The following is a 26,878-nucleotide window of genomic DNA, read 5'->3' as shown; positions in this document are numbered from 1 at the left end:
GATCCCTGTAGGAGGGCATGGCAACCCACTCGAGTATTCTTGCCTGGAGAATCCCCATGGACAGAGGAGCCTGGCGGGCTACAGTCCTTGGGGTCACAAAGAGTCAGACACGACTGAGCAGTAAGCACAGCACAGCACAGCTCTAAGGAGAAAGTCCACAGGTATCTTTATATTTCCGAAGAAACTACGATCCTAAAAAGATTAAGAATGACTGATCTAAACCCAGAAAGAGCTCCTCTCCATTCTCCCCTGCCTGGTCAGGGGGTTCAGCTGAAACCCTGTTCTTCCTATAGCAAACCCTCAAAGACCAAAGAGGCAGACACAACTGAGCGACTGAGCAACAAAAAAGACCAGACTTCCCAGAGTCACCTCTGGGGAGAATCACTTCTGATGCAAGTTTGCCAGTCCCACCCCAGTAGCTATGTGCCCCTCAGGGCTGGATGGAGCTGGCCACACAGCAATTCCTGCTGGCCCAGGTGTGACTGGACCTTCTTACCTCTGGGTCTGCTCCCACCCTCCCTGCTGCTGCTGCTGCTAAGTCGCGTCAGTCGTGTCCGACTCTGTGCAACCCCATAGACGGCAGCCCACCAGGCTCCACCGTCCCTGGGATTCTCCAGGCAAGAACACTGGAGTGGGTTGCCATTTCCTTCTCCAATGCGTGAAAGTGAAGTAGCTTAGTCGTGTCTGACTCTTAGCGACCCCATGGACTGGAGCCTACCAGGCTCCTCCGTCCATAGGATTTTCCAGGCAAGAGTAATGGAGTGGGTCGCTAGTGCCTTCTCTGCCCACCCTCCCACCTCCATTCAATTCTCAAGATTTACAAACCTAGCTGTGCCTGGCACATGCAAGGTACTAACAGATATTTGGATAAATGGAAGAGATAAAAGAAGCCTCTGCAGTGACAGGGAAGCCCTAGGTTTTCTAATGCAGCTCATCAGATGCTCTCCTCAAAGTTCACAGGATGACTGTAGTCATCTGGGCAAGACTGAGGGCAGGACTCCTTGGAGTCTGGTCCCACTGCCCCTTCACACTATAAAGCAAAAAACAAATGGGCTCTTGGGTTTGACCGTGGAGTCCCAGGTACCTACTCCTGAAGAGGGCGCTCGAGGACTGGGACAGCAGGGAAGCAGCAGGAGTGTTCTGGGAGGCCCTCACTGGAATGCTGGAGGGACATCTGCCCCTGTGTTTCCCATTTTCCAGGCTTTAAATCTCTTCCCAAAATGGTAATGTTTTCTTGCACTTTGGGCCTGTTTTCAGTAATCAATGCTTTTAGTTGGTTTGATTAGGTTTAATTATCCACTTTCTCTGCTTTAGAAGCTCAGGCCCTGGAGAGGTTGTCCAAAACGGGTTTTAAGCAGCTGGAGGAGCCAAAGTACACATGAATGTGTGAAGGGTTGTCCAAGGGATAGGTTGAACCAGGAAGGAAGGTAATACAGAGGGAAGGACCACAGGGGCAAGCGTGTGGAAACCCTACTCACGGAGATGACTAGGGCAACAGATGAGTGTGAGGGCGAGGACAGCTCTGGAGCTGGGATCTTCCCAAGTGGATATATGACAAGGGAACTGAAGGTCTGGGTACTGGGGGGCAAAGGGAGCCTCTGTGGGATCCTGTTGGACCAGGCCCTGCCATTCAGCTGACTGTGCCTATGGGCAGATCAGGGACCCCTGACTCCCCAAGTTCTCTCCACTTGGGATATCAGATTTAGATCCTACGGCAGCTGCTCAAGTCCACACAAATTGTGGCTCTCTGGGCTTGGAGCCACTTCACAGTCAAGCAGGGATCCTGCAGAAGACAAAGGCCAATGGGATCACCAAACTCTCGTTCTGAAGCAGCAAGCATGTGGTCACTGCTGCTCGTTTCACTGTGTGCCAGGCTGCTGAGGTGTGGAGAGGGGCAGGGCTGCAGGCCGATTCCAAGCCTAAGTCCTCCCTTTATGTGAATTAAAAGGCAATCTTGGTGGCACGACTCTGTCCTCAGCAGAGGTCCTGGCTCATCATCCCCATCTTTCCCTAAGAGTATATGCACAAACGGCTAACTAACTCAACTAAGGGCAGGGCTTTCCTGGGGTGATGCTCATTTGCAGAGGCGGCAGCAAACAGGGGTGGGGAACAAGGTCAGGTCAGAATCACCTAGCGTAATATACATAACATAGGTGCTCGTTAATTTAGTTGCTTCTCAAGTCTTTGAGAAAGAAGTAAGGAGGTGTTACAAACTAGAGGACTGAATTAGTTCATGATTCTTGGCTTCACAAGAAGACACATTCAGAACGAGGGCTGGTTTTATTTTCCAACAGAATCTTCTTTAATATAAAACAAAGATAAAACACATCTCAATCCTGCAATCTCCCAGCATGCCTTGTTTCTACAAGACACATGCTAGTCCATAAGACTAAGTAGCAAAGAGTCTTTAGGAGCATTTGATTGGGAGAAATAGAAAAAGCAGATCTTAGGGAAGCCTGGGCAAGGCCCACAGCTGAGACACATCCCGAAACACTAGAGCAGTCCTTGTCTTTTCAGATCCTCGTACGTCTTCTTATTCACAACATTCCCACTGGAGTCTTCATACTCTTCCTAAAAGGAAAGGACACCAACGCCATTAAGTACAACTCCTGGGAGAAATACTTAGACCAGCCTCTGGGTACCTGAGCTCACCCTGGCCTGATTCCATGCCATTCATCTACAACAGCCTTTCTCAACTGGGGTTCCGCTCTACTGCCCACAGCATCCACTAGACATCTAGAATGGTACCAATTATGACCGATCCTTGAGGATATCTGAGAAAATTGTGTATTCAAATCACTTTATGTGTTTAAGATGAGGAACTCTGGCTGAGAAAGGCTCACTTAAGACATGGTTTTCAAATGGGTCCCAAGAACCCTAGGTACCTAAGAGGCCACTACAGGGGATAAAGGCCAAGAGGACTGAGATTCTCCACATCCAGAGGAGTTCTGCTTTTTTCTATTTATTGGAGTTCTATGTTACAGTTTGAAAAGGGCTTTGCTGCTAAAAAAGGAACATTGAACGCCACTGACCTACGAGGAAGCAGCTACCATATCTCACATACACACCACTCCTCATCTCTGAAATCTGCTGTTAGGGATGACCATCCCAAGACCAATAAGACGCCTCCCCACCCCATGAGCAATCTCATCAGATGCTCTCCTCAAAGGAGATCTAACATATGACACAGATTTTCAACCTCTTAGCTTATGAATCCCGAGGGCAGGACAAGACACAGGGTACTCCTGCTTGTCACTTCAAAATTTCAATGGGAGAATATAACCTGTCTTAAGACATAGATTTGAAGTCTGACACACAGATCTGAAGTCTATAATATCACAAATAAATTAGGCTTACAAGTCAAGAGCCGATTATAGATATTGTCAAACTACACTTCCTGCTACAGTGAGCCAGGGGCTGTCTCTCACTCCCTTCTGCATCGTGAGGGACTCTGTGGCTTGACGTTACACCCGACGCTACATAAGCACTCACCTCAGTGTCAGGCTGCCATCGTTCCGACGCCTTCTGCAGTTTCAGCTTGGCCCACACTGCAGGATGAGAAATGATCAGCAATCAGATTCTGCTGAGTATCCACTGGGCACTGGGTGTTACAACATATCCCTCATTAGGATCCCCCTGAGTGCCTGTCCTCAAGACATCTGCCTGCCTCAAATGGGACTTTTGGTTCTGGACTCCCTGAGGACAAACCCCTTTCATTGCAAAATTTACCATAATGTTTGCTTTGTTGCAAAATATAAGTTGGATCATATATAACCAAACACCTCTTAGAATTGAGAACTGATACTCTCAAAGGAAAAGTTAGTATGGTACAAAATATAGGCATTACTGGAAAAAGTGACTTTACTGTTTTAAAGTTCATAATAGAAGAGAAAGAGAAGGAGAAAGAGAAAGAGAAGGAGAAAGAGAAAGCTGTGCTTAGTCACCCAGTCATGTCTGACTCTGAAACCCCATGGACTGTAGCCCTCCAGGTTCTTCTATCCATGGGGATTTTCCAGGCAAGAATAATGGAGTGGGTTGCCATGCCCTCTTCCAGGGAAATCTTTCCTACACAGGGATCAAACCCAGGTCTCTCGCATTGCAGGTGGATTCTTTACCATCTGAGCTACCAGGGAAACTCAAGAATACTTGAGTGGGTAGCCTATCCCTTCTCCAGGGGAATTTTCCCAACCCAGGAATCGAACCAGAGTTTCCTGCATTGCAGGCGTATTCTTTATCAGCTGAAGTATCAGGGAAGGCCCAAGAGAACACTAGACATTGTCAAATATGTCTGCTTGAGGTCTGATGCGTGTATTTCAAAAAATTCAGAGGAAAAAAAAACAGTGAAATATCATGGCCAAAGAGACTGAAAGATAAGATGGCTCAATAAACACTGAAGACATCAGAAGAATAATTCTGACAGTTCAATTCTAATGAACACGAAAAGGGAAAGACATTTACAGACGCTACCATAGCTCTAGAGGAAAGGATCAGACATGTGCAAAGACAGGACAGATACAAAATTAGGGAAAGAACAAATGAAACTTGTAAGAATGGTGTCTGAAAGGTGTACCCTTAGAACAAAGGGCTATGTGCAACAGAAGGGATAGGTCGCTGCTATGAAGGTAAGATGACAGTGAAAAGGAACAATTACTTGATTCTTATAAGCTTTCACATTTCTCATCAAGTAGAACAATCTCTAAACATGACAAGATTAGAAGAAATATCCTATAGAGAAAGCTGAAGTCTAAGATGGGTGAAGAAATATTAATAGTAAATGAGACAATATATAAGTGCTTAACTCTGTGCCTGGTGTACAGGCACTCAACTAATCATCTTTTCCTTCCTTGCTAATTGCCTTAAATTAGCTGAAATCTTTTTTTTTTTTTAGCTGAAATCTTTTTTAAAAAACATTCATTTGGCATTGGGTCTTAGTTGTGCCACATGGGATCTCAGACCTTCACTACAGCGTGAGGGATCTTCAGTTGCAGCATGTGGGATCTAGTTCCCTGACCAGGGATCAAACCTGGGCCCCCTGCATTAGGAGCATGGATTCTTAGACATTGGATCACCAGGGAAGTCCCTGAATTTCCTATTTCTGATGGAATAGCCAATACGATAAAAGCTATGGACACAGGATACCATGGTTTTAGAAAAGCAATTGCTCTTATAGGCAATGTCTCTGGAGTCCATGAAAATGTATCTCTCATGATATTGTCATAAACAAGATGATATCTGAACCTGATGCTATAAGTTTATTAGGTTTAGTAGATTTATACCTAGTGAACTTTGGTCAATTGTGACCAACCACCTAAATGACAGATCTCTTGTGAGAAGTTTCATAGGGCTCTTTCTTAGCTGTGTTTTGTTCAACTTATGATTCATAAGTCTGGAACAACGGAATGATTAAAATAATGAATTCATATGTCAAACTCTTCATTTAAGTTAGAGAAAAAAACACAAAAAACTACTGTAACTTAAATAACAGTACTGAATCCCTCCTGCTAAAAATGCCAAAGAAAAACTTCAACAGAATGATCTAAAACAAAGACAAGGAAACCTGGTATGACAGCTGTGCCAGTGGTTTGCTCCCTGCCCACTCCCACTCGGGCACACGTCTTCCCAAGGTGCTCTGGAAGAAGCAATCCTGATCTAACAAGGAGCTGCTTTTGCTGCCAGTTACTGAAGCAACAGCTGCCTACACAACAGATGGAACCTGACCCAGCTGCACCTTCTTACTATCCTTCCCTGATATTAGAAATTGGGACACTGTGAGACTGAACTGCATGAAGGCAGGCTCTGAACACTGAAAAAGGTCATACAGGGCAAGGGCTAGAGTTGCCTTCACTGTGAGCTAAGGCTTACAGAGAAGACACAAGAAAGCAGGGAAGGCATACACACAGATGGAAGCACAGCTGGAAAAGCACATTCTCCCTCACAGGATGGAACGGCATGGAGTTAGGTTTTAAGGGGCTCTCTTCCTCATAGCCAAAAACCCTTAAGATGTCTAGTTTAGATGCTTAAAAAAACCCAAATCCAAAAACCACACATGAACTCCAGGTTTAATAAAAAATAATTATTCTACCAATGGGAAATGAAGAAAAATTGCACACACTCTACAGAATAATAGAATTAACTTCAATTTAATAATTGATTATACCTATAGCTGATTCATGTTCATGTGTGGCAGAAAACAATAATATTGTAAAGCAATTATCCTTCAATTAAAAATAAATTTAATTTAAAAAATAATTAATTGATGCCTATTAGTAGTGAAATATCTGAGATAAAAGTCTGTCACGATCCTGTGGGAGTCAAGATGTATGTAACTACCTATCTGTTACTGAAAGTCTGAAAGGAAGCCAGAGAGTTAACCTAAGATACTTAAAAAGGAGGAATAATCCCTGTGGAAAAAAGGAGCCGGGAGGTGATGAAAAGAGAAAGTGATACTGAGATGGAAGTGAAACTATAAATGCTACACAAATGACCTACAAGTATCAAGGGAGGTCATTATGGGTGGAAATGATACACTGTATCAAAGATGTGGCAATAATAACGAGAGAAACGGATAAACCTAGACATCTGAATAAGGAGATAAATACTGAAAACAATATGGATAACATTGAATCATGAACTTGCCAATAATATTCTGAAAAAAAAAAAACAATTTCTTTTCTAAAAATTTGTATCACTAAAGAGAAAACTGATAGTTTCTTTATGAAATGCCCTTAATCAACTCAAAAACATCTACGGGGGGTAATTTAGAAGCCAGTATAGAATTATGGGAAGAGAAAAGACTGTGGTAGAGCAGACATGTGATTGATCCCTGGCTTTCTTTTCTTATGCTACATGACCTTGAAAGACTGACCTCATCTTTCCTCTTCTGAAAGTGTGGGTGATCTTCTACCTCACTGATTGCTCTGAAGATTAAATGAGTGTAAAAATCTCCCATTTGCCTGGCACATACCAAGCATCTGGTATACGGTAGCTAGCAATAGGAAGATTAAACTCCAAATCAAAGATAAAGGTGACTTTGGATCTCACGCCTCGGACTCTTAGAGGAGCTAACAAGTGAAGCTGCTGCTGATGGCAGCTCATGCTTTCTCACTGAATACATTCTACATTGTGGTCAGGCATGCTGTAGCACTTCACCTATATTATTTCATCTAATATATATATTTTTCATTTGAGACAACTCTCTGAAGTAGATACCCTATTAACACCTACATTTGATAGATAAAGGAAACCAAGGCACTGCTGCTGCTGCTGCTGCTAAGTCGCTTCAGTCGTGTCCGACTCTGTGCGACCCCAGAGACGGCAGCCACCGGGCTCCGACGTCCCTGGGATTCTCCAGGCAAGAACACTGGAGTGGGTTGCCATTTCCTTCTCCAGTGCATGAAAGGGAAAAGTGAAAGTGAAGTCGCTCAGTCGTGTCCGACTCTTAGTGACCCCATACCAAGGCACTAAAAGATGTTAACTTTCCCTGTGTCCCCAGCCAGGAAATAAGTGGAGCTACGATTTGCACCCTAACAGGTGTCTCCTCCAGAGTCTTCAGTATTAGGAATGTGGTTTTGAACCAACTTTACCCTTGAAGCAGAACAGATGAAAACATAAAGAACTTGAGGGAATCCATTAACAAAGTCCTTGGGTAAAAAGAACATGACAAGACATAATGGGGGTGAAAGCTACTATGTATAAATGAGTAGGCTACAAGGATGTAACACAGGGAATTGAGCCAATATTTTAAAGTAACTATAAATGGAGTATAATCTTCAAAAATTTTGAGTTACTACATTGTATGCATGAAAATTATATAATATTTTAAGTCAACCTCAATTTTTAAAAAGTGAAAAAAAAGGAGATAATGGGAATCTGAAAGCAGAAAAACCACTTTTTGTAAACAAGGTGATAAGAATATTGATATAAGATTAAACACTTAGTCTACTGAATCATTATGAGTAAGATGTATAGAATTTACTCTGTTTCAGATCAATATAATCACTTCTTATAAATAATTCAACTGAATGATAACATATTAATAACAGATAACAGAAATTAGTAGCAGAAATAAACTGTTAGATGAAACATTAAAGTAGAAATGTTAGAAAAATACCTGTATGAAAGGAATAGATTCAAATTTACTATATAATCTTTGTGAGAAATCTAACAAGAAAACAAGATACTCTCTTTAGCAAAGGAGTTAAATAGAAATAGATCAATTAACACACTGAGTGTAACAAGCTCACCCCTATACAAGGATGAATATTGACAACTAGGGTAAAAAAGCCCACATTTGCTGCCAATATTTTGATAACTGGGGAAATGGTCTATTACAGTAGAACAAACAAGCTATCAGATAACAGGAATTTCAAAAAGAAAATGGGAGTGATGAATAAGGTTACAATATATTAAGTTTATGTGGCTCAAATAACACAAAACTGGCAGAAATGCAAGACACAAAGTTTAATTACAACTGGAATCAACATGTCCATACCAGAATTCAAAACAAATAAGACATTAAGTATGAAACCTACTGAATAGGAGAAAATATTTATAAATGATATGACTGATAAATGGTTAATATTCAAAATATGTAAACAACTCAAACAGCTCAACAGAAAAAAAAAAAAAAATCAACCTGGTTAAAAAAATGGGCAAACAATCTGAATAGATATTTTTCCAAAGAAGACATACAGATTGGTTAACAGGCACATGAAAAGATGCTCAACATCACCAACTGTCAGAGAAATGCAAATAAAAACCACGAAGAGGTATCACCTAACACCTGTCAGAATAGCTGTCATCAAAAACACCACAGATAACAAATACTGATGAAAATGTGGAAAAATGGTACCCTTACACTGTTAGTGGGAGTGTAAGCTGGTGCAGCCACTATGGAGAACAGTACGGAGGTTCCTCAAAAAACTAAAACCAGAACTACCATATGATCCAGCAATTCCACTCCTGGGTATGTAACAGAAAAAAACAAAAACACTAATTTGAAAAGATACATGTACTCCCAACATTCATAGCAGCATTCTTTACAATAGCCAAGATAGCAACCTTAATGTCCATCAACAAATGAATGAATAAAGGAGATGTAGTGTGTGTGCATGTGTGTTAGTTGCTCAGTCGTGTGCAACTCTTTGCGACCCTACGGACTGTAGCTGCCAGGCTCCTCTGTCCATGGGATTCTCCAGGCAAGAATACTGGAGTGGGTTGCCATTAACTTCTCCAAGTGATCTTCCCAACCCAGACATCGAAGCCAGGTCTCCTGCATTGCAGGCAGATTCTTTACCAACTGTGCTACCAGGGAAGCCCAAAAGAAGACATGGTGTATATAGATAGATAGATAGATATACATGCACACGCACACACACAACACACACAGACACACACACACACACACACACACACACACAATGGAATACTACTCAGCCATAAAAAAGAATGAAATTGTGCTATATGCAACACCACAATGGACCCAGAGGGCATTATGCTTAGTGAAATAAGTGAGGCAGAAAAAGACAAATACTATATATTATCCCTTATATGTGGAACCTAAAAAATAAAACCAACAAATTAATATAACAAAACAGAAACAGATTCACAGATATAGAGAACTTGTGGTTACCAGTTGGGAAAGGCAAGGGCAGGGGAGATGCGAGGGGCAAGATAAGGACAGGGGATCAAGAAGTACAAACTACATGTATAAAATAAATAAGCTACAAGGATATGTTGTACAGTACAAGGAATATCGCCAATATTTTATAAGTCTTTTTTTTCCCCTGCGTGGCTTGCAGGATCTTAGTTCCCAGACCAGGGGCCAAATCTGGGCCCTCTTGCAGTGAAAGCAGGGAGCCCCAACCACTGGACCGCTAGGGAATCTCCTAATATTTTATAACTTTACATGGAGCACAATCTATAAAACTCTGAATCACTGTTAAACATCTGAAACTAATACAATATCAACGTATCTCCAAAAAAAGTAAGTTTTTGACTAAAGACTTAAAAAAGGAACAAAGTAACAAGATCAAAGAAAGTATTAATATGAAAAAGGAAATAGTAAAATGCAGAATAAAAATATTGAGTTTTCTACTTTGTCATACTAAATCAAGGAATCATATGGGCTATTAACTAAAGAGTCTTCTCACAGTAGTCCCTTTCTATGAGGAAGTAATCTCCATCTAAAGTTTCAAATGACAGAAAAGAATGTAGCATGTAATCATATTGACTTTATGACATAAATAATAGTTTTGATTCCTAAATCTGACAAGTGTCTGAAAGCAAAGCAAAAAGCACATCTTTTATTTCATTTATGAATGTAAAAACAAAACTTCTAAACAGAATTCTAACAGGATAAATAACTGCATTAAAAAAAAATCTACCACTCAGTATGAAATAATTCAGAAATGCTATTTTATCCGAGGCCTGATCAAAAGTAGTAAAAATGCTGTCACCTTTCTTTTGTGGAATGTGATAATAAAATCATAAGCCAACCTTAAAATTAGTGAGGCTGCATCACATGGTCTTTAAAAACAGCATTCAGGCAAGGAAGACTTATTGCCTGCTTCTATTTAACATTGAAGATTTGGGGGTAATGCTTAGGAAAAATAAATACATGAAACAAAATTAATTAAAACATGTTTTTGCAGTTGAACCTGATTGTAAGTCTAAAATAATGTAAGGTATTACATTACATTACAATTTCAAGGTATCAAGTAATAAATCAATTTGGGCAATTTGCAGGACATATGTAAGAAAATACTCACCCCCCTGCCCCAATCATGATCTACTTATTAGTAGTATGAGGCTAGAAAACAAATCTAAAAATGTGACAGCATTCAAAATGCAGCATTATGATTCTATGAAATTTCATTACTATTTTAATTTCCTCCGAACAGAGTGAAGGGCAAAAATGAAAAGAGGCTAACTGGATAATCTGATAATGGGATATATTTTAATTCTGATCAGAGGAACTGTATGATCCTGACTTGTAAATGCATAGAGACAAAATGGCAAAAAAGAGTCCCCAAAGCTTACCACGCACAAGAAACTCAATGGAAGAGTCCCTGGAACTCATGGGTTAAGTCAGGGATTGGGGAACTCTTTAGAAGGTCACTTCTCCTTGGCTTTACCATGGAGGATTTGAACCCCAGAGGTGGAAGCCAAATCAGTTAGCTGACCAGGCAGCAGAGTAGTGAGATATGCTAAGCGGCAGTGCCTGAAACTTAGCAAAGTGGAGCGGTAAAATTCCTTTCCTAACAGTCTAACCCACTGACAGTGAAAACATGAGCAAAAAAAAAAAAAAAGAAATAAAACTGTGAGGATGGAAAAATCTATCATGGCCAGGTAGCCAGGAAGCCTGATGTTCCTGGGAGCTTCAACAACACATTCCTGGACACACGTTGAACTTGGCTTTTTCTCTGAGAGGTATTTTGCTGACATGTTGCTGTGTATCTGCCCTGTCACCTCAGAAATAAGCTTACCGAGATCATTTCTATTTCCTCCTTTGTATCTGCAGTTCTTAACACAGTAAAATCAATTCAGAAAATACACATACACTCATTCACTCAAAATCTTGCATATCGGGGAGTTCACAGACCCCAGTTAAAAGCAGTTTTATACTCAGCACAGAGTTCTTCTCAAGGGGGAAAGAATCAGTACTCCTGGCTAATCCATCCCCTGAAAAAGCAATAACTATAGGACCGTAGTAGTCTGTATGTACCCACAACCTGCTGCCCTTAGGCATGGACACATAACAATGCTGGGACAGTGAACTGTAGCTCTGGCCTCGGGAACAATAACTACTTACAGGAAACAGCGTCTTCAATCTGCGTCACATTAGCAAAGTGGGCAGTATTTGGGATGCCCAAACACCTCATGCCGTGCGCATGACGCCATTCCTGGGGGGAGAGAAGCAAGAGGACAACATGAAATAGGACTGACTGGACATACAGCACTAACTCCATCCTACTCAAAAACCTTCCCTAATCCTTTGCAACAGGCTCCACCTAAAGACAGTATTCCTTTTGAGGTTCCTGTCCGTAGACAGCTGGCTATGACTGACAAGAGGCAGTTACTTCAAAGCAGCACTGCATTGTTTGCCTCACTGGGCAGGTTTATTAAACCTAGATCCAGACAAAATCTGTGTGACGACCACAACTGTAACTCATCACTTACCTCCTATGCAACCCCCACCACCAGCATGCATAAGCATTACTGATGGCAAGTCAGCGTCATCTTCAGAAGTAAAGAAGACTGTTTATTAGGTACAAGCAAGGATATGAAAGAGACCAGGGAGGGATGCTGATGCAATGACAGTATGGCTCAGGGATGGCAGATGGCATGGGCCCTGGATGCCAATTCCAATTCACTGGAGGTGGTACTGAGAAAGATTTAGAGACTACTGGAGTTTGGCATAAAAGACCCCAGAATCAGTAATACGCACATCTGAGGAAGAGAAAGGGGAATTCACATACATTCTCCACTCTTGGCTACATCTAGCATGTCTTCTAGTCTGTAAAATTTCCCTCCAAGTACTAAGAACTGAAGGCAGAAACAAAACAAGGGTGAATTCACTTACTGGAGTACCACCCAGATAATGCCTTCTCTCAAGAATAGTTTGATAAATGTCATCCTCTTCTTTTTCAAGAGGCAAAGGCCCATTTAAGACCCAAAGAAGGAGGCGGTCAGCCCTTTCTTTGGTACCGAGTACTAGCAACAGGAGAGAGAAATGACCAAAGAGTCAGAAAGGCAGAGAGAAAGAGCAAGGACGAGAACACGGAAACAGGGTTCAAACCGCAGTGGCGCAGCCTCCAGAAACCGTCTCGGGTGCTACCCAAGGCTGGCACTGCTGCCAGGGGCCAAATGCCACAGGCTGGACTTTATGTCCACTCCCTCTCTGATTCTCTTTAGCTCTGGACACTAGGGATCCTCTCAGGCTGCTCCTATCCTCTTCTCTAAGACTCCTGTTTCATGCCTCCACATCCAGGAGAAGCGCCGAATTTCTTACAGCAAAGTGCCGCTGGAAGGCCTTAGGACCTCGGTAGGTGTAGTTTCCACAAATCTCACAGTTATAGTTGATATTTAGGCCATGAAGCTTATACAACCAGTAAGGAATGGGCTAAAACAAATCAGACAAAACAAACAGTATTAGACCAGTGTCTGTATCTGCTGCCAAAATGAGAGAAGGGGGAAAGATGGCAGTGGGGACTTACTTTGCCGTCCCAGCCCAGGGGCAGGTTTTTGGGGTTGTAAATGATCTCGTTCTCTTCATCTTCACTTTCACTCTCACTGATCTGCTCTTCCTCCTCTTCTTCTCGCTCTTCTCCAGTTCTCGCCTGCTTGCGCTGTACATTCTCATGAGTGAGATGTCGCTGCTCCTAAGTCAGGTGCATGAATGAAAAGGGAGTGCAGAACAAGAAGGGAAATTTCCTATTTTCCTATAACCCTTGTTGATCCCTCACTTTTAAGGATCAAGTTTTCTTTCTTGCAGAACAAAAGGAAAGTCTTTTCAAACAGAATTCCTCTTCAGCAGACCTTTCCTGATCTTAAAGGAAAAAGTCAAAAAAAAAAGAAAAAAGTCAAACCTAGCACTTGCCTAGGTTACTCATCTGAGGCCATAGACAATCACAGAACAATAGAAGTCTTTTCTCTTCTGTCCCTAAACCGTTCCCTGAACCAGTCTTCCTTTCTCTTTCCCACTGTTATCACCCTCACCAAGATGCTGCTGCTGCTGCTAAGTCGCTTTAGTCGTGTCCGACTCTGTGCGACCCCATAGACGGTAGCCCACCAGGCTCCTCCGTCCATGGGATTTTCTAGGCAAGAGTACCGGAGTAAGGTGCCATTGCCTTCTCCTCACCAAGATGACAACCTTCTAACTTGTCCCGAGTCTGTCCTCACTCCAGTCCAACTTCCATGTTGTCCCCATATTTATCTGCTGGAGAAAACCAATCTAATGGCACACTTTGCTTAAAAAAACTTTAACTTGCTGTTACTTAAAGGACAAGGTCCAACCTTCCAACATACAGTAACTTCCCAAATTTTTCTCTGACCACACCATCCCTCACCAGACATACCCAAGGACAATGGTTTGTTTTCTCATTATTTCCCTTCATAGTAATTTTACCTTCATGCTTGCTGTTTCCTCTACCTGGAACATCTTAATCTCCCTCTCTCTACTTAGAACACCCAGTCTCATTGTATTACAGGAAACATCACAGTGTACTGCAGTTATCTGTAGCCCTCAGTCACAAATTGGGCTTTTCAAGGGCAAGAGGCTATGTCACATTCACGACTGTATTCAAAGATTTAGCATAATATCTGGAAACCAATGGGTTTCCAGTAAATGGTGAAGTAATGGTAAGAACAATACCAATTCATAACAAGATCAACTTTTGGAAATCATTTTGGCTGGAACTGGCTGGAATTTCAAAGAGAATAGTGCCACCTCCTGGCAGGGAAAGCAAAATACTCTCAGAGGTAGGAGAAGTCATGGGCACACCTTCCGTCAGGGGCACACATTAGCCTCACATTCGTCCTCAGAGGACTGGCAATTCACACCAGCACAGTCCTAGTTCACTGTGGAGACTGTTAAGTACCCCACATATCCAACGTCTGGCTAACCTCCTTTTATCCGAAGGAGCTGTAACAGCGGGAGCCAACAGATGATTCTAGTTTTATGAGTTATTATACGCGTGGTCATCAAACAAGGGCAAGAGGCAGAGACATGCGGACCAGCTGTCTGAACCCAAGCCACCTGCTCACTCAGAGCACCATGTGAGCGTCTGTAAAGGAAAAGGCTCTGAGAGTAGCCGAAAACCTCACAAAGCAGACACTCAGAAAGGCTGGTCTTCTGCAGGCCTCCCAGAGACAATGACCATCTTCCACCTTCTCTTCCCTGAAAGAGAATCATTTTCTCCTGCTCCTCCCCCCACTTTCTCTAAGGTAAGCATCTTGGTTAGGTAGGCCTTTTTCCACCTGTAACCCCCCTCAGCTTCTTCTTGAAAGAATACTCAAGAAGCAGCTCACAGCCAGTTCTGTACCACTAACCTCCGAACCTAATCAGCTCCTAATAACCTTGTGAACACGTAAGTTACGCCTCTTCAGAGTCAGGCATTCCTGAAGAGCCGCTGTTGTGGGCACACCTTGTGCCAGGGGCAAAGACTAGCCTCTCATTCGTCTTCAGAGGACTGGCAACTCAGACTGCTGCCCACACCAGCACAGTCCTAGTTCACTGTGGAGAGTGAAGTACCCCGTGTATCCAATGTCTGGCCAACGTCCTTTTATCCAAAGCAGTTGTAACAGAGGGAGCCAACGGATGCCTCTAGTCATATCTCACACTGCCTTTTGAGTGTCTGTGTCCTGGGTCACCCCTGGCTATACTCTGGAGCTCGGGGAAAGAACCTGGATTCTATACTGAGAGGGAAGTCTACTCTCCCACCTAGCCTCAGAGGATTGAGCAAACTTAGGAGCGTCACCTAACAACAGACCCCTAACAACAGAACAGGACCTCAGTGAAGGGCTAAATACCCTGGGAGAACACAATTTTCTGCTGAAGTAGTTTGATATATACCTTTTCTCTTGCAATCCTAAAAAATATCCTACAAGTTCATATTTCTCTTACTTCCACAACTTGGAGCATTTATAGCCCTCAGCAGAGTCACTTACCCCAAGAATCTCTACATATTCGTAGATCTGGGCTTCAAGGAAAGCAATGTCTTTGTTCCTCTCAGTGTCTCTGGAAATAAGAAACAAACTGTATCACTCAAGGGTTCTTTCACCCAATGCCATGTTCTCTATATCTGGGAACCTTTATTCCATAGGTGCATTTAAAATTATAAGCACAAGAGAAATACCATGTTGTGAAAGCAAATGTTCTGTTCAGCTCAGGACTTGCTGATATTTGTTTTTTTTTTTTTTTTAATTTTAAAAATATTTTTGGCCATGCCATGTGGCTTGCAGGATCTTAGTTTCCCAAGCAAGGATCAAACCCAAGCCCCCTATATATAGTGGAAGCGAGGAGTCTAAACCACTGGACCGCCAGGTAATTCCCCTGAGATTATTTCTTAGAATGCATGGAAGCTTCCTCTTTGACCTCATTCTACAGACTGAAAGGCATATCCGGGTATTTAAACTTCTATCAATTTCCTATACAAAGGACATGTGGTACAGAAGGACAAGCTCTGGAACAGGCAGACTTAGGCCCAAATCCTGACTTTGCTACTTAGTAACTGTGAGATAACAGGTATAACTTTCCTAAGTCCTTATCTGCTAAAGATGAGGATAACAAATACTTTTCAAGGTTGTTTTGAGAATTAGCAAAACCACATGTAAAAAAAATACCCTGTACAAGCATGTGGCTCAGGAATAGATTCAACTGTTATTAGCGAAATGCACTTAGACGAACATTTTTCAACCAACTTACCCTCTGTAACCTACCGAGGTAACAAAAGGTACCTGGGGCACAGTTTCAACTTTAGAGACGTCACCTACTCTCAGACATCTGAGTACAGACTGTCCTTGGTTTACAGTAACAATGAGAGAACTGTCTGCCATTAGCAGAGAAAAAGAGCAGACTGGAGCTCGACGGATCAATAGTGGGTATAAAATGGGCTTTAAAATTTCTGATGTGGTATGAATTCTGCACGGGAATAAAAAGTTTAAAATGTAAGCAGAGGTGCCCCCCTCCCCTCCACTCACCGCTTGGTGCCCTTTGTCTTGGGATTTTTGGCAAACAGGGAGGTGTCGAGTGACTCAAGGGACTTTCCTTTGGTGCTGAATAGCCTCTGGGCTCGCTCTTCTAGGGTCCTAAGGAGACACAAGGGGCAAAGGATTTCAGAATTACTTTACCATCTAGGCTTGCTTCTCTTTGCAGCGTGGAGTAACAGAAAGAATGGAACTGGAGCCACTTAGAAGATCGTGAAACACAAAGTAAACGAGATAGTTCTGATAGAAAAATCAGTCTCTTACCCACCACACTTCAGGCCTAAGGCTAGGAGTGCAGATTTCAGTCTGTCCAGACCCAGGGAGGCCAACTCCTATATGAAAGAAACAAGTTACAATTTTATATAAATAGACTTGGAGAAACAAGAAATGCTCAAACTTAGGTTTGCAGGCTGGTGTGTGGGTGTTCCTAAAACAGTGGCAAGACCGCACATTCCACAGCCAGTCTCCCAGCAGGATGCTCCAACTCTCCAGAGGACCGACTCTGTGGTTAATTTCATACGTAACCATACTGGCTGTGTTCCACTATAGCTTAAGATGGTTAATTTTTAGTTAACAGTTTTCAAAGAAATTGGATAAGCTTTTTTTTTTTTCTTTTCATCTTTCTACATTCTTCATAGATGCTTGCCTCAAGAATTGGTGTCTTACCATAATAAGTCTGTAGCATTAGGAAATCAAGTGACCCCTGAGGTGTGAACAGGCAAGACCAGCACAGGCAAAAGAAAACATACCTCCCAGGAGGAGAATGCAGAGAGGTCAAGATGGGCTCCGGCATGGGTCAGGGCACTGCTTGTCTCTTTCTGGAAAAACAGTACGATGTTTTTTAAGACTCAGGATTAGAACAAAGGCAAGGAAGTCATCTAAATTACAGGCATACCTCGGAGATATTGCAGGTTCAGTTCCAGACCACTGCAGTAAAACAATTATTGCAATGAAGCGAGTCCCATGATTTTTCCTGGTTTCCCAGTGCATACAAGTTATTTTTACACTATACTGTAGTCTATTATAAAGTGCACAATCCCATTATGTCTAAACAGACAATGCACATGTCTTAGTTAAAAAAAACTTCATTGTGAAAAAATGCTAACCACCATCTGAGTCTTGGTAGTAATAAAAATCAAAGACCACTATAACAAAACGAAAAGTGGCAGTTAACAAACTTGCCTGATGCAGGGGGTTGCTGCATTTGTAAAAAAAAAATGCACCGTCTGAGAAGTGTAACAAAGCAAAGTGCAGTAAGACCAGGTGTGCGTGTGCCAGGTGTGGGGTGGCCCCTTATACACATGTATGAGTGAGAATCAAATGCCTATAAGAGCAGAGCAAAAAGATAAAAAACAAAACAAAACAACTAAAACGAGATGGTCCAACTCTCCCAGAGATTTCAGAAAAAATTCATGTTTGTCCCCAGGAATGAAAATATATAGTAAAGGTTTCTAGCACATAATTATATCAGCTTTTGGTCAGTAGGAACCACAGAGCAGTAATGATACGGTTGGTGAAAATGCTGGGCCCAGCCAATGGCAAGTGGGCCCTGATAAATCTCTTTCCAATGTACACAGAGAAAACCCAGCATACTTGGCAGAGAACACCTTCTGGCTACAACTGATCCCAAGGGACCAGCATCTGCAGGCCTAAAGCAGAGGCTCAAGATTAAAGTAAAATAGTTTACTTCCCTGGAATGTCCTCCACCCAAACCCCCACTGAAGCTCACCGGCCATCCAGGAAAAGTACCATTCTCCCACTTCTTCTCAAACTCGTTCTGAATTTTCCCAAAAAGTTCATTCTGATCTTGGAGAGGCTTCACTCTATCTGTGTAATCCTGAAGGTATTCAAGCAGCATCTCCAGATATCTACAGAGGAATAAGTAATAGAGACAGCAAGGTTTCTATTTCTGTATACCGTTATGCCCTACAAAATATAACTCCAGTGATACTAGCTTTTTAAAGTAATAAAAATGAGCTTACAATTGGCTTTCTTCTAATACGTCATCTTGATTCTGACCTTTCCTATCTTCTTTCATCCTCAAGATACAATTCCAAATACTATAGTCTTAACTCATACATAAGAAAGATTTCAGGTAAAAAGAAAATGAGAGGAAGGCAGAGTACAGATTACTAACTAGGGGCATGATAACAAACAAAACGTAACATCTATACATCAGACCCAGGCACCTCTGAGAAAGTTTAATTTTTTCCCCGCTCTGTTCAACTCCAAAGACAGAGGCACCTGGGTGGGAGACTTCCTTCTACACTGAGACAAAATTAAGAACAGTATAGGCCTAAGATCACAGATGTGCCCATAGACACATTTTCTTCCAGAGCCAAAGTATTATGATTTTATTTTTTAATTAATCATTTATTTTTTTTTGGTTGCACTGGGTCTTCACTGCTGTGAGGGCTTTCTCTAGCTACAGCAAGCGGGGGCTACTGTTCGTTGCAGTGCACAGGCTTCTCATTGTGGTGGCTTCTCTTGTTGCAAAGCATAAGCTCTAAGCACATACGCTTCAGCAGTTACAGCACACCGACTCAATAGTTGCGGTGTGCGGGCTCCAGGGTGCCCAGACTCACTAGTTGCGGCACTTGGGCTCTAGAGGGTGGGCTCGATACTTGTGGTACAGGGGCTGCTCCATGGCATGTGGAATCTTCCAGGACCAAGGATCAAACCCGTGTCCCCACATTGGCAAGCGGATTCTTATCCACTCTAACACCAAGGAAGTCCCAAAGTATTATGATTTTAAAACCATAACTTTAAAATTCATATTCTCCCATAAACCTGGAAGTCATTCATGTATGCCTTTCATGAAACAAAATTCAAAACTGCCCTCAAATCTTCTCGTTAAAATAATCTATTCACATTCAGTAGAGGCCTGCCAATAATGTCTACCTCTTATACTCTGCATTCTTCCTTTCTTTAGGAATGTCAAACAACTGGTCAAAGATGGACAAGTAAGTGATATAATCCAGCTTCTGAAAAGAGAAAAGAAATGACAAGAGATTCAGTTAGGTGTTTGCACCAAGTTACAAGATAATCTCCAATAAATGAGATCAAAATTGAGCATAACAACATAATCTCCAATAAATGATAGCAAAATTGAGCCTAACAAAGTTAACAAAGCCCAACTCACTTTAGCCTTTTTTTTCTCCTATCATTTAATTCCTACATTAACTGGGTGTTAATTCCACTGGACTGAGTAGAATATCAGACACATAATTAACCTGGAAAAATAAAGATCAAGTCAAAAATAAACCATAGGCTAAAAGAAACATCCGTTCAACATTACTACATACCAGGCACTTGTGTAAAGACTGACATCCACTACATCTTAAAATAAGGTCCCGGAAGGTGCTGCTTTTCCCCTCATTCAATCACTTCTTTTCTTTGGACCAAATGCATGGATACACATGAGAACAAGACAGATGCAGCAGGACTGCATGAAGCTTATACAGCTGAGACAACTTTTGGGACATATCCTCACAACTCCAAGAGGAATTTCATCACGTACTTCCTTTTGACCTTCCTGAGGCTGTCACACTAAATCTCATCTCTTATGGTAAGTTATTTTTAGGTATCTTTTTAAAGATATTAAATAGCCCTTCCTAGAAGAGATTAGATTTTTGTATCTTTATGTACCTACTACTATCTGTACCTAACACAGATGCCTGATGTATATTTGGGAGTTTTAAAAATTTATTTTTACAAAAGCAAAATAGGCTTGTAATAATAAAACAAAATTTACTAGTAAGTAAAACAGATTTATTCATTCACTACAGAAACCTGATTTTCACTTTGAAAATGGTTTCCTTCCAAGAAAGCACATCACCACTTTAATATTTACGTTAACAGTTCCAGAACACAAGGAAGACACTCTGTTTCATGTCTAGTAGCCCCGGCCCAGTGTCCCGACTCACCCTGAGAATCAGAGCCACCTTCCCCTATCCCGGGTCTTACCTCAGAGGCCTTCAGGTTAATGTATTTGAGGTAACAGTCATGAAGATCCAGGTAACGACCATATCCCTCTTCATCTGTGAACTCCACCAAATCTGAAGCAATCAGAGGTATCAATGATTCAGACACTGAAGACTACTTTCTTGGACTTGGCTTGTCAAGTGGACTGCACTGTTCCATAATGCAGCCATTTACCCAACACCCTCTCTCTGCTCAGAGTGAAACAGGACGCAGCCAATGCATTTAAGTTGGACGAGCACAAAACGAATATTGTGCCCAACGCCAGTTTAGGATGACAATCCAGTCCAGGCTTTTCTCTTGCCTAGCAAAGAGAGTATCAGTAGGAGAACCCAGCTATAAATTTCTGTGGGGCCATGTTCCAGGACTCTGAGGGCAAATCTGAGCCTGTACCTCTACCTGTACCTGTACTTCTGTTGGTGCTGGAGAGAAGCATTAAACCCTACTTACTTTGTGCTTCTTCACTTGGATTCTCTCGCGCCTTTAGGAGCTCCTCAAATTCCACTGACATTGGAACACAGATCTGGTAGAAAAAAGAGAAAAGCTCAGGTGGATTTTTAAACATAGAAGTTGCAATATTACGTTCTGTAATATTGCTACATGGAAAGTTGGATTTCTAATTCTTTACTTGGCTTGGATCTTTCATTAGGAGCTTACTTCTGTTTTCCAATTACCTTGCTTTTTTCTTTGCTTTCTGCCATTGTTTAACTAAAATTTGCTAAAATAACATTCACAAAAGTTCAAATAACATAAAAAGACAGGATAAAAAAAAAAATCAAGGCCCCCCTTTAGTAATTCTCCTGCGAGAGAGTTCTCTGGTGCTCCAGTGTTTAAGATTCCGTACTTACAATGCAGGGGCACGAGTTCGACCCCTGATACGGGAACTAAGATCCTGCACGTCTTGAAGACCATTCCTAGCCCCTGGCACCAACCTGCCTCCACCAAAAAAAAAACTGTACTGCAAATAGGCAACCACTGTCTACAGACCATTTTTAAAATTTTTAAATGTCAGCCATTCCCAAACTTTGCTGCACATTTGAATCACCCGAGAGCGCTAAGAAAGTCCTGACATACTTGATACCAATTAAATGAGAAGTGGGGGGAGGTATCAGCACTTTTTAAAGACCCTCAGATTCAAATGCACAGCAAAATTTGGAAACCATTGCTCTGTGCGTTTATATATATGTATCTGTGCAACCATAATACTGGCAAGTGCCAAGATTATTACTTTGCTTTCCACATAATTGGATTTATTTTTTTTCCCCTTAGTATATCCTGAGCATCCTTCCAATCATTTAACCATTTATTCTGCATCACTTTTCCACCAGAGCCGGAATAAGTTTAACACACCAAAATGGTACTCACGTGTTTTCCCTCTGTTAGCAAAAGACTGAATACCCTACCTTCCAAAGGGAGTGAGGAGACATTTATGTACCTTCACTAAGTAGCCTCTCCTGCCTAATATTTTCAGTCTCTTATTTTTCCACCCATTCCTTTATATGTGGACACCTTCCTATCTTCCCTATGATCCTCCTGCTTCTCCTCTCCTTTTTCCTGCCAGTCTTTCAAATGCACGTTAGATAACACTACACACTACTGTTTCCCCATTATTCACGAGCACTCCCTGTGAGCAGATTTCCCAGATTTCCCCTCCCACCACTTCCACCAAGCAGCAATCCTGGCAGTTACCAATAAGTAACAGCTGATACCAGTGACTTCCTTTCTGAAGCTCATTTGCTGAGCTTCCATAAGACATTACCTGGAGCTGCCAACTGACCTGTGCTGGAAGACTTCCCAGGCCCCCTTTCAATGAAGTACCTTACTATGAGTGTGCCCCAAGGCACCCAGAAGCTGACAGTCTCCCTTCACACATTCTCTCCCTCCCAGAACTCTATGATTCACGGCTTCAACTGTCAAGTCCATATGATAATTCTCAAGCCCCAGTCACTAACTTCAACCGCTCATAGGACACTTCTACCTAGGTATATCATCACCTGAAAATCTACATACATAAAAATCCACTTCCAGTGCAAATGGGTTCTTTCTTCCTTATTTCTATCAAGGGAGTCATAAAAGCTCAATGCAATTACTGACCCATCTCTCCACTTCAACAGTCATGCCTCACTCCTCCTTTTCCCTAGAATTCCTTTGGTCAGTTGTGCAAGATGTTTAATGAGTTCTCAACAACTGAGATGTAATCCCTGTTCCTTATATTTTACAATATAGTGGGGCAGACATTCACTGTCATAGAACATGACAGGATCATAGAAAGGAAGGATTAACTGGGATTAACTAGGAGTGAGATAGACTAGGGAGAAGGCAATGGCACCCCACTCCAGTACTCTTGCCTGGAAAATCCCATGGACGGAGGAGCCTGGCAGGCTACAGTCCATGGGGTCGCTAAGAGTCAGACATGACTGAGCGACTTCACTTTCACTTTTCCCTTTCATGCACTGGAGAAGGAAATGGCAACCCACTCCAGTATTCTTGCCTGGAGAATCCCAGGGACAGGGGAACCTGCTGGGCTGCCATCTCTGGGGTCGCACAGAGTCGGACACGACTGAAGCGACTTAGTAGCAGCAGCAGTAGCAGCAGCAGAGATAGACTAGGAAGCCATTTTCATGAAAGAGTTGGTCTCTGGGCTGAATCATGACGGGGTAATCATCAGTGGACGTGAGCAAAGCCTCTTTGCGTTAGTCAGTTCCTCTAGGCAGCAGATTTCAAGACAGGAATACAAGTGGTTAATTGGCTGATTGGCTGGTGGGGCAGTGGCCAGGGCGAGGCGGGGGAGGAATTACCCATAAAAGATAAAAAGCAAAGAGGGACTTCTCTAGTGGTCCAGTGGTTAAGACTCCATGCTTCCAATGCAGGGGACATGGTTTTGATCCTTGTTCGGGGAACTAAGATCCCAAGAACTATGAGGTGCGGCCACAAAAAAAAAAGAAGAGAGAGACAGAGCAGGATGGAGAGGATGGAGCAGGGAGAGCCTAGACCATGATGCAGATACGACAAAATCTTGACCAATCCAGTGAGGAGCAAAGATTACTCACTAAAAGTCTCACACTGGGCAGAAATAACCAGGCGGTGATACCCACCCCCCCCCACTGTGCTCAGTCACTGGTTAAGGGCTGCCCAAAAAGACAATATGTGTGCTCAGTCGCTTCAGTTGTGTCTGACTCTTTGTGACCCCAGGGACTGTAGCCCGCCAAGCTCCTCTGTCCATGGGATTTCCCAGGCAAGAATACTGGAGTGGGTTGACATTTCCTTCTCTAGGGAATCTTCCTGACCCAAGGATTGAACCTGTGGCTCCTGCAGTGCAGGCAGAGTCTTTACCACTGGGCCACCAGGGAATTAGCAGGCAGCTTCCCTGGTGGCTCAGAGCTTAAAGCGTCTGCCTCCAATGCAGGAGACCTGGGTTTGATCCCTGGGTTGGGAAGATCCCCTGGAGAAGGAAATGGCAACCCACTCCAGTATTCTTGCCTGGAGAATCCCATGGACGGAGGAGCCTGGTGGGCTACAGTCCATGGGGTCGCAAAGAGTCGGACACGACTGAGCGACTTCACTCACTCACTCACTCACTCTTTACCATGAGAGCCACTGGGGAAGCCCAAGAAGAGAATGGCTTTAGCTTAAAGCTGAGGGAGATTCTGAAAGAACTTGGAGTTGCAAGATGTCACCTAACTACACTGCTTATAGCTAACTGCTAAGTTCCTTCTTGAAAAGACATCTGAGTGGCAATCTCCATTTTCCTAACACATGTCCTTTGTATACTCTTTGGACAGGTCTGGAGAAAAAACTTTGCAAGGTCATACCTCATTTGGGTGCTTCCGGTGGAATTCCTTTATTTGTTTGAGTCTATTATAGAATTCAGCAAACTCATTGGGTCCTGAAATGGCATTGAGCTCCTCTTTTCGTAACCTGCAAATTCAGAAAAAAATCCAGAAAACATGGAGCACAAAGTCAGTCCTTTAACCATGGCCCCTCAAAAGCAGTAATTCTTGGACTGAATATGACTGTCACTTACCCATCCTTGTCGTCATACAAATCCCTCAGATTCCCACTGACTTCCATATACCTCTGAAAGGTAAACACAAATCCATCAGAATGAAGCAATCCGTCCGCACAACTGAGACCCCAGCAACCAACAAGGACTCTCTAGTCAAATCTCAGGAAAACTTCAAGAGATGTAGTGTTAAAAGGTCTTATGCTTTTGGTACCCTTACCAGACAACACTGGCTCCTAGCTAATTTTTAAAACAGGTCACTCTGAAGATTACCTAAGAAATGTGTTTTGAGGGGTGGCAGAGAGTTCCTATATTTAACTTTCCCTAGAAGAGTAATGGGCTTCCCTGGTGCGTCAGCGGTAAAGAATCTGCCTGCCAATGCGCAAGATGTGGGTTGGATCCCTGGGTTAGGAGAAGGAAATGGTAATCCACTCAAGCATTCTTGACTGGGAAATCCCATGGACAGAGGAGCATGATGGGCTACAGTCCATTGGGTTGCAAGAGTCGGACACGACTTAACAACTAAACAACAACAGAAGTATTCTAAAAGAAAGCCGTGTAAGAGAGTCACCCTTTGGAAAACAGCAATCCCATCAAAGACCCTCAAAGATAAAAGGGTAGTCCAAGATGACTTTCACTATTTCAAAAGGCTTGACTAAGGAGTGCTCAGGCTAAGTAAAACATCACACAGCTTCCTTTGGATTCAAATTCAGGATGGCAAAAGTACATAGCCCATTCTCCAAAACTTTTGGGGTCAGATTAGCTTCAGAATTTGGAATTTTTAAGTTCAGGAAGGTACTAAATGAATTATCCCTAGTGGGATCTGGAAAACACATTAATTAGTTGTGCAGTGAAAGTTATGTTATTTGTTAAGTGGGATAAAGACCATAAAAAACCTCTCATCTGATCAGATCAAGTCAGACTTTTGCCACCAAATGATTTCCAAAACAAATTAAAAAATCTTTTGTTTTCAGAGTACGTTGGATTTGGGGATCTAGATAAGGGATTAAGGGCTTGTAATACTCATTTATCTACCTTACATCAGAAACTCTGATTAGGGTCTTTTATTCTTTCCTATGGGGGAGAAGGAGAGTACCTTCTAAGCCCGAGGCATTGACACCTTATAACTACTCTTTGCACATCCATGGGACACAGGATGCTATAAAGAGGATCTTCTCTAGTAATTAAAAATGAGTAAGAGTTCTCCATTCGGAGAAGCGAGTAAGGGTGGTTAAGCAGCCTCAGGTTTGGCAGCGCGGGGACATTTGGCAGGCATACAAATCCCTCGACTGGCCAATCGGCTACCTTTGTCCCCGCACCCCCTCCCTCCTCTTCCAGTCCATCGAGCCCAAAGAGAAGCGGACAGCGGGACACTCACATCTTGCATGGCCCGTGTGCGGTGGTCAGAATTGATCTGGTCCCGGAGCTGAAAAAAGGCAAACGGTGACACAGACGCCGTTAGTCGGAATTCTGGAGTTGGGAAGGCCGCCCGAGGGCGGAGCTTACCCGCTCGGGTCTTAGCGGCCCAAGCAGAGAGGCCTCTGGGCGCTGGGCCCCGGGGAAAGGTTACCTAGGCCTGAGCTCGGGGAGGGAACCCCCGAAGGGCTTGGGGAGGGGCGGGTCTGAGGGCTGAAAAAAGCTCTGAGGTTAAACCCGGGCAGGGGGCCCGGCCTTAGGGTAGGCCTTTCCCAGGCCCACGCACCGTGGACTTCTTAGTGAGCATCTCTTTGGCCATGACATCCATAAGCCGTTCCTTTTCCTCATGATAGCGCCGCTGCTGCTCCAGAATCGTTTCCATCTTCCCTCCTCCTCCTCCTCCTCCCCAGCCGCCGCCTTCGCTGCCGCCGCAACTCCAGCCAGACCACCGACACGACCGGAAACAACCCCTGCCGCCTTCCGCGCCCGTGTCCGCCAGCTACGAGTCCGGCGGCACCAAAGTCCCGCGGTTGCCGGAAGTTCCTCGGGAACTCGAGGAAAAGTGAGCACCGCTAGAGACCCAGGCCGTGCTATGGAGACGGCTGCAGCGCCCCCTGCTGACCGGGGGTGTGTGGCGCGATACCGAACGATTTGCAGGTGCCTCTAGGGGGCACACAGAAATCCACCAGCCTGGCGTTAAGGAATCTGACCTGGCTTGCGGGGACTTTCCTAGCTGTGCGGCTGGGCGGGTAGGGACCTGGACTGAATAGC

At 43.1% G+C, this 26,878-nt stretch overlaps 1 protein-coding gene across 2 annotated transcripts; it reads right to left on the bottom strand.

The window, feature by feature from the left end:
* Positions 1–2,278: 2,278 nt before the first annotated feature.
* SF3A3 (splicing factor 3a subunit 3) lies at positions 2,279–26,601 on the bottom strand. Of its 2 annotated transcripts, XM_081495213.1 has the most exons (17): positions 26,394–26,601; positions 26,070–26,117; positions 24,713–24,765; positions 24,501–24,606; positions 21,139–21,211; positions 20,674–20,765; positions 19,609–19,691; positions 18,437–18,575; positions 17,457–17,525; positions 16,972–17,039; positions 16,702–16,809; positions 15,670–15,739; positions 13,218–13,382; positions 13,013–13,123; positions 11,813–11,903; positions 3,493–3,548; positions 2,279–2,571 (listed from the first exon to the last, which is right to left on the bottom strand). In XM_081495213.1, exons 1-17 carry the CDS (start codon positions 26,487–26,489, stop codon positions 2,494–2,496), a joined length of 1,506 nt encoding a protein of 501 aa, XP_081351339.1. In that variant the 5' UTR covers positions 26,490–26,601; the 3' UTR covers positions 2,279–2,493. The 2 variants fall into 2 exon arrangements, with proteins under 2 accessions (XP_081351339.1, XP_081351340.1); XM_081495214.1 differs by lacking the exons at positions 24,501–24,606; positions 24,713–24,765.
* Positions 26,602–26,878: the final 277 nt, after the last annotated feature.

This window comes from Giraffa tippelskirchi, chromosome 5 (assembly GCF_054371585.1).
Source record: "Giraffa tippelskirchi isolate mGirTip1 chromosome 5, T2T-mGirTip1v1.2.pri, whole genome shotgun sequence".
In the NCBI taxonomy this organism is placed as follows: Eukaryota; Metazoa; Chordata; class Mammalia; order Artiodactyla; family Giraffidae; genus Giraffa; species Giraffa tippelskirchi.
Note: the sequence above shows the minus strand (reverse complement) of the source record. Positions and strands in the feature narration are given on the sequence as shown.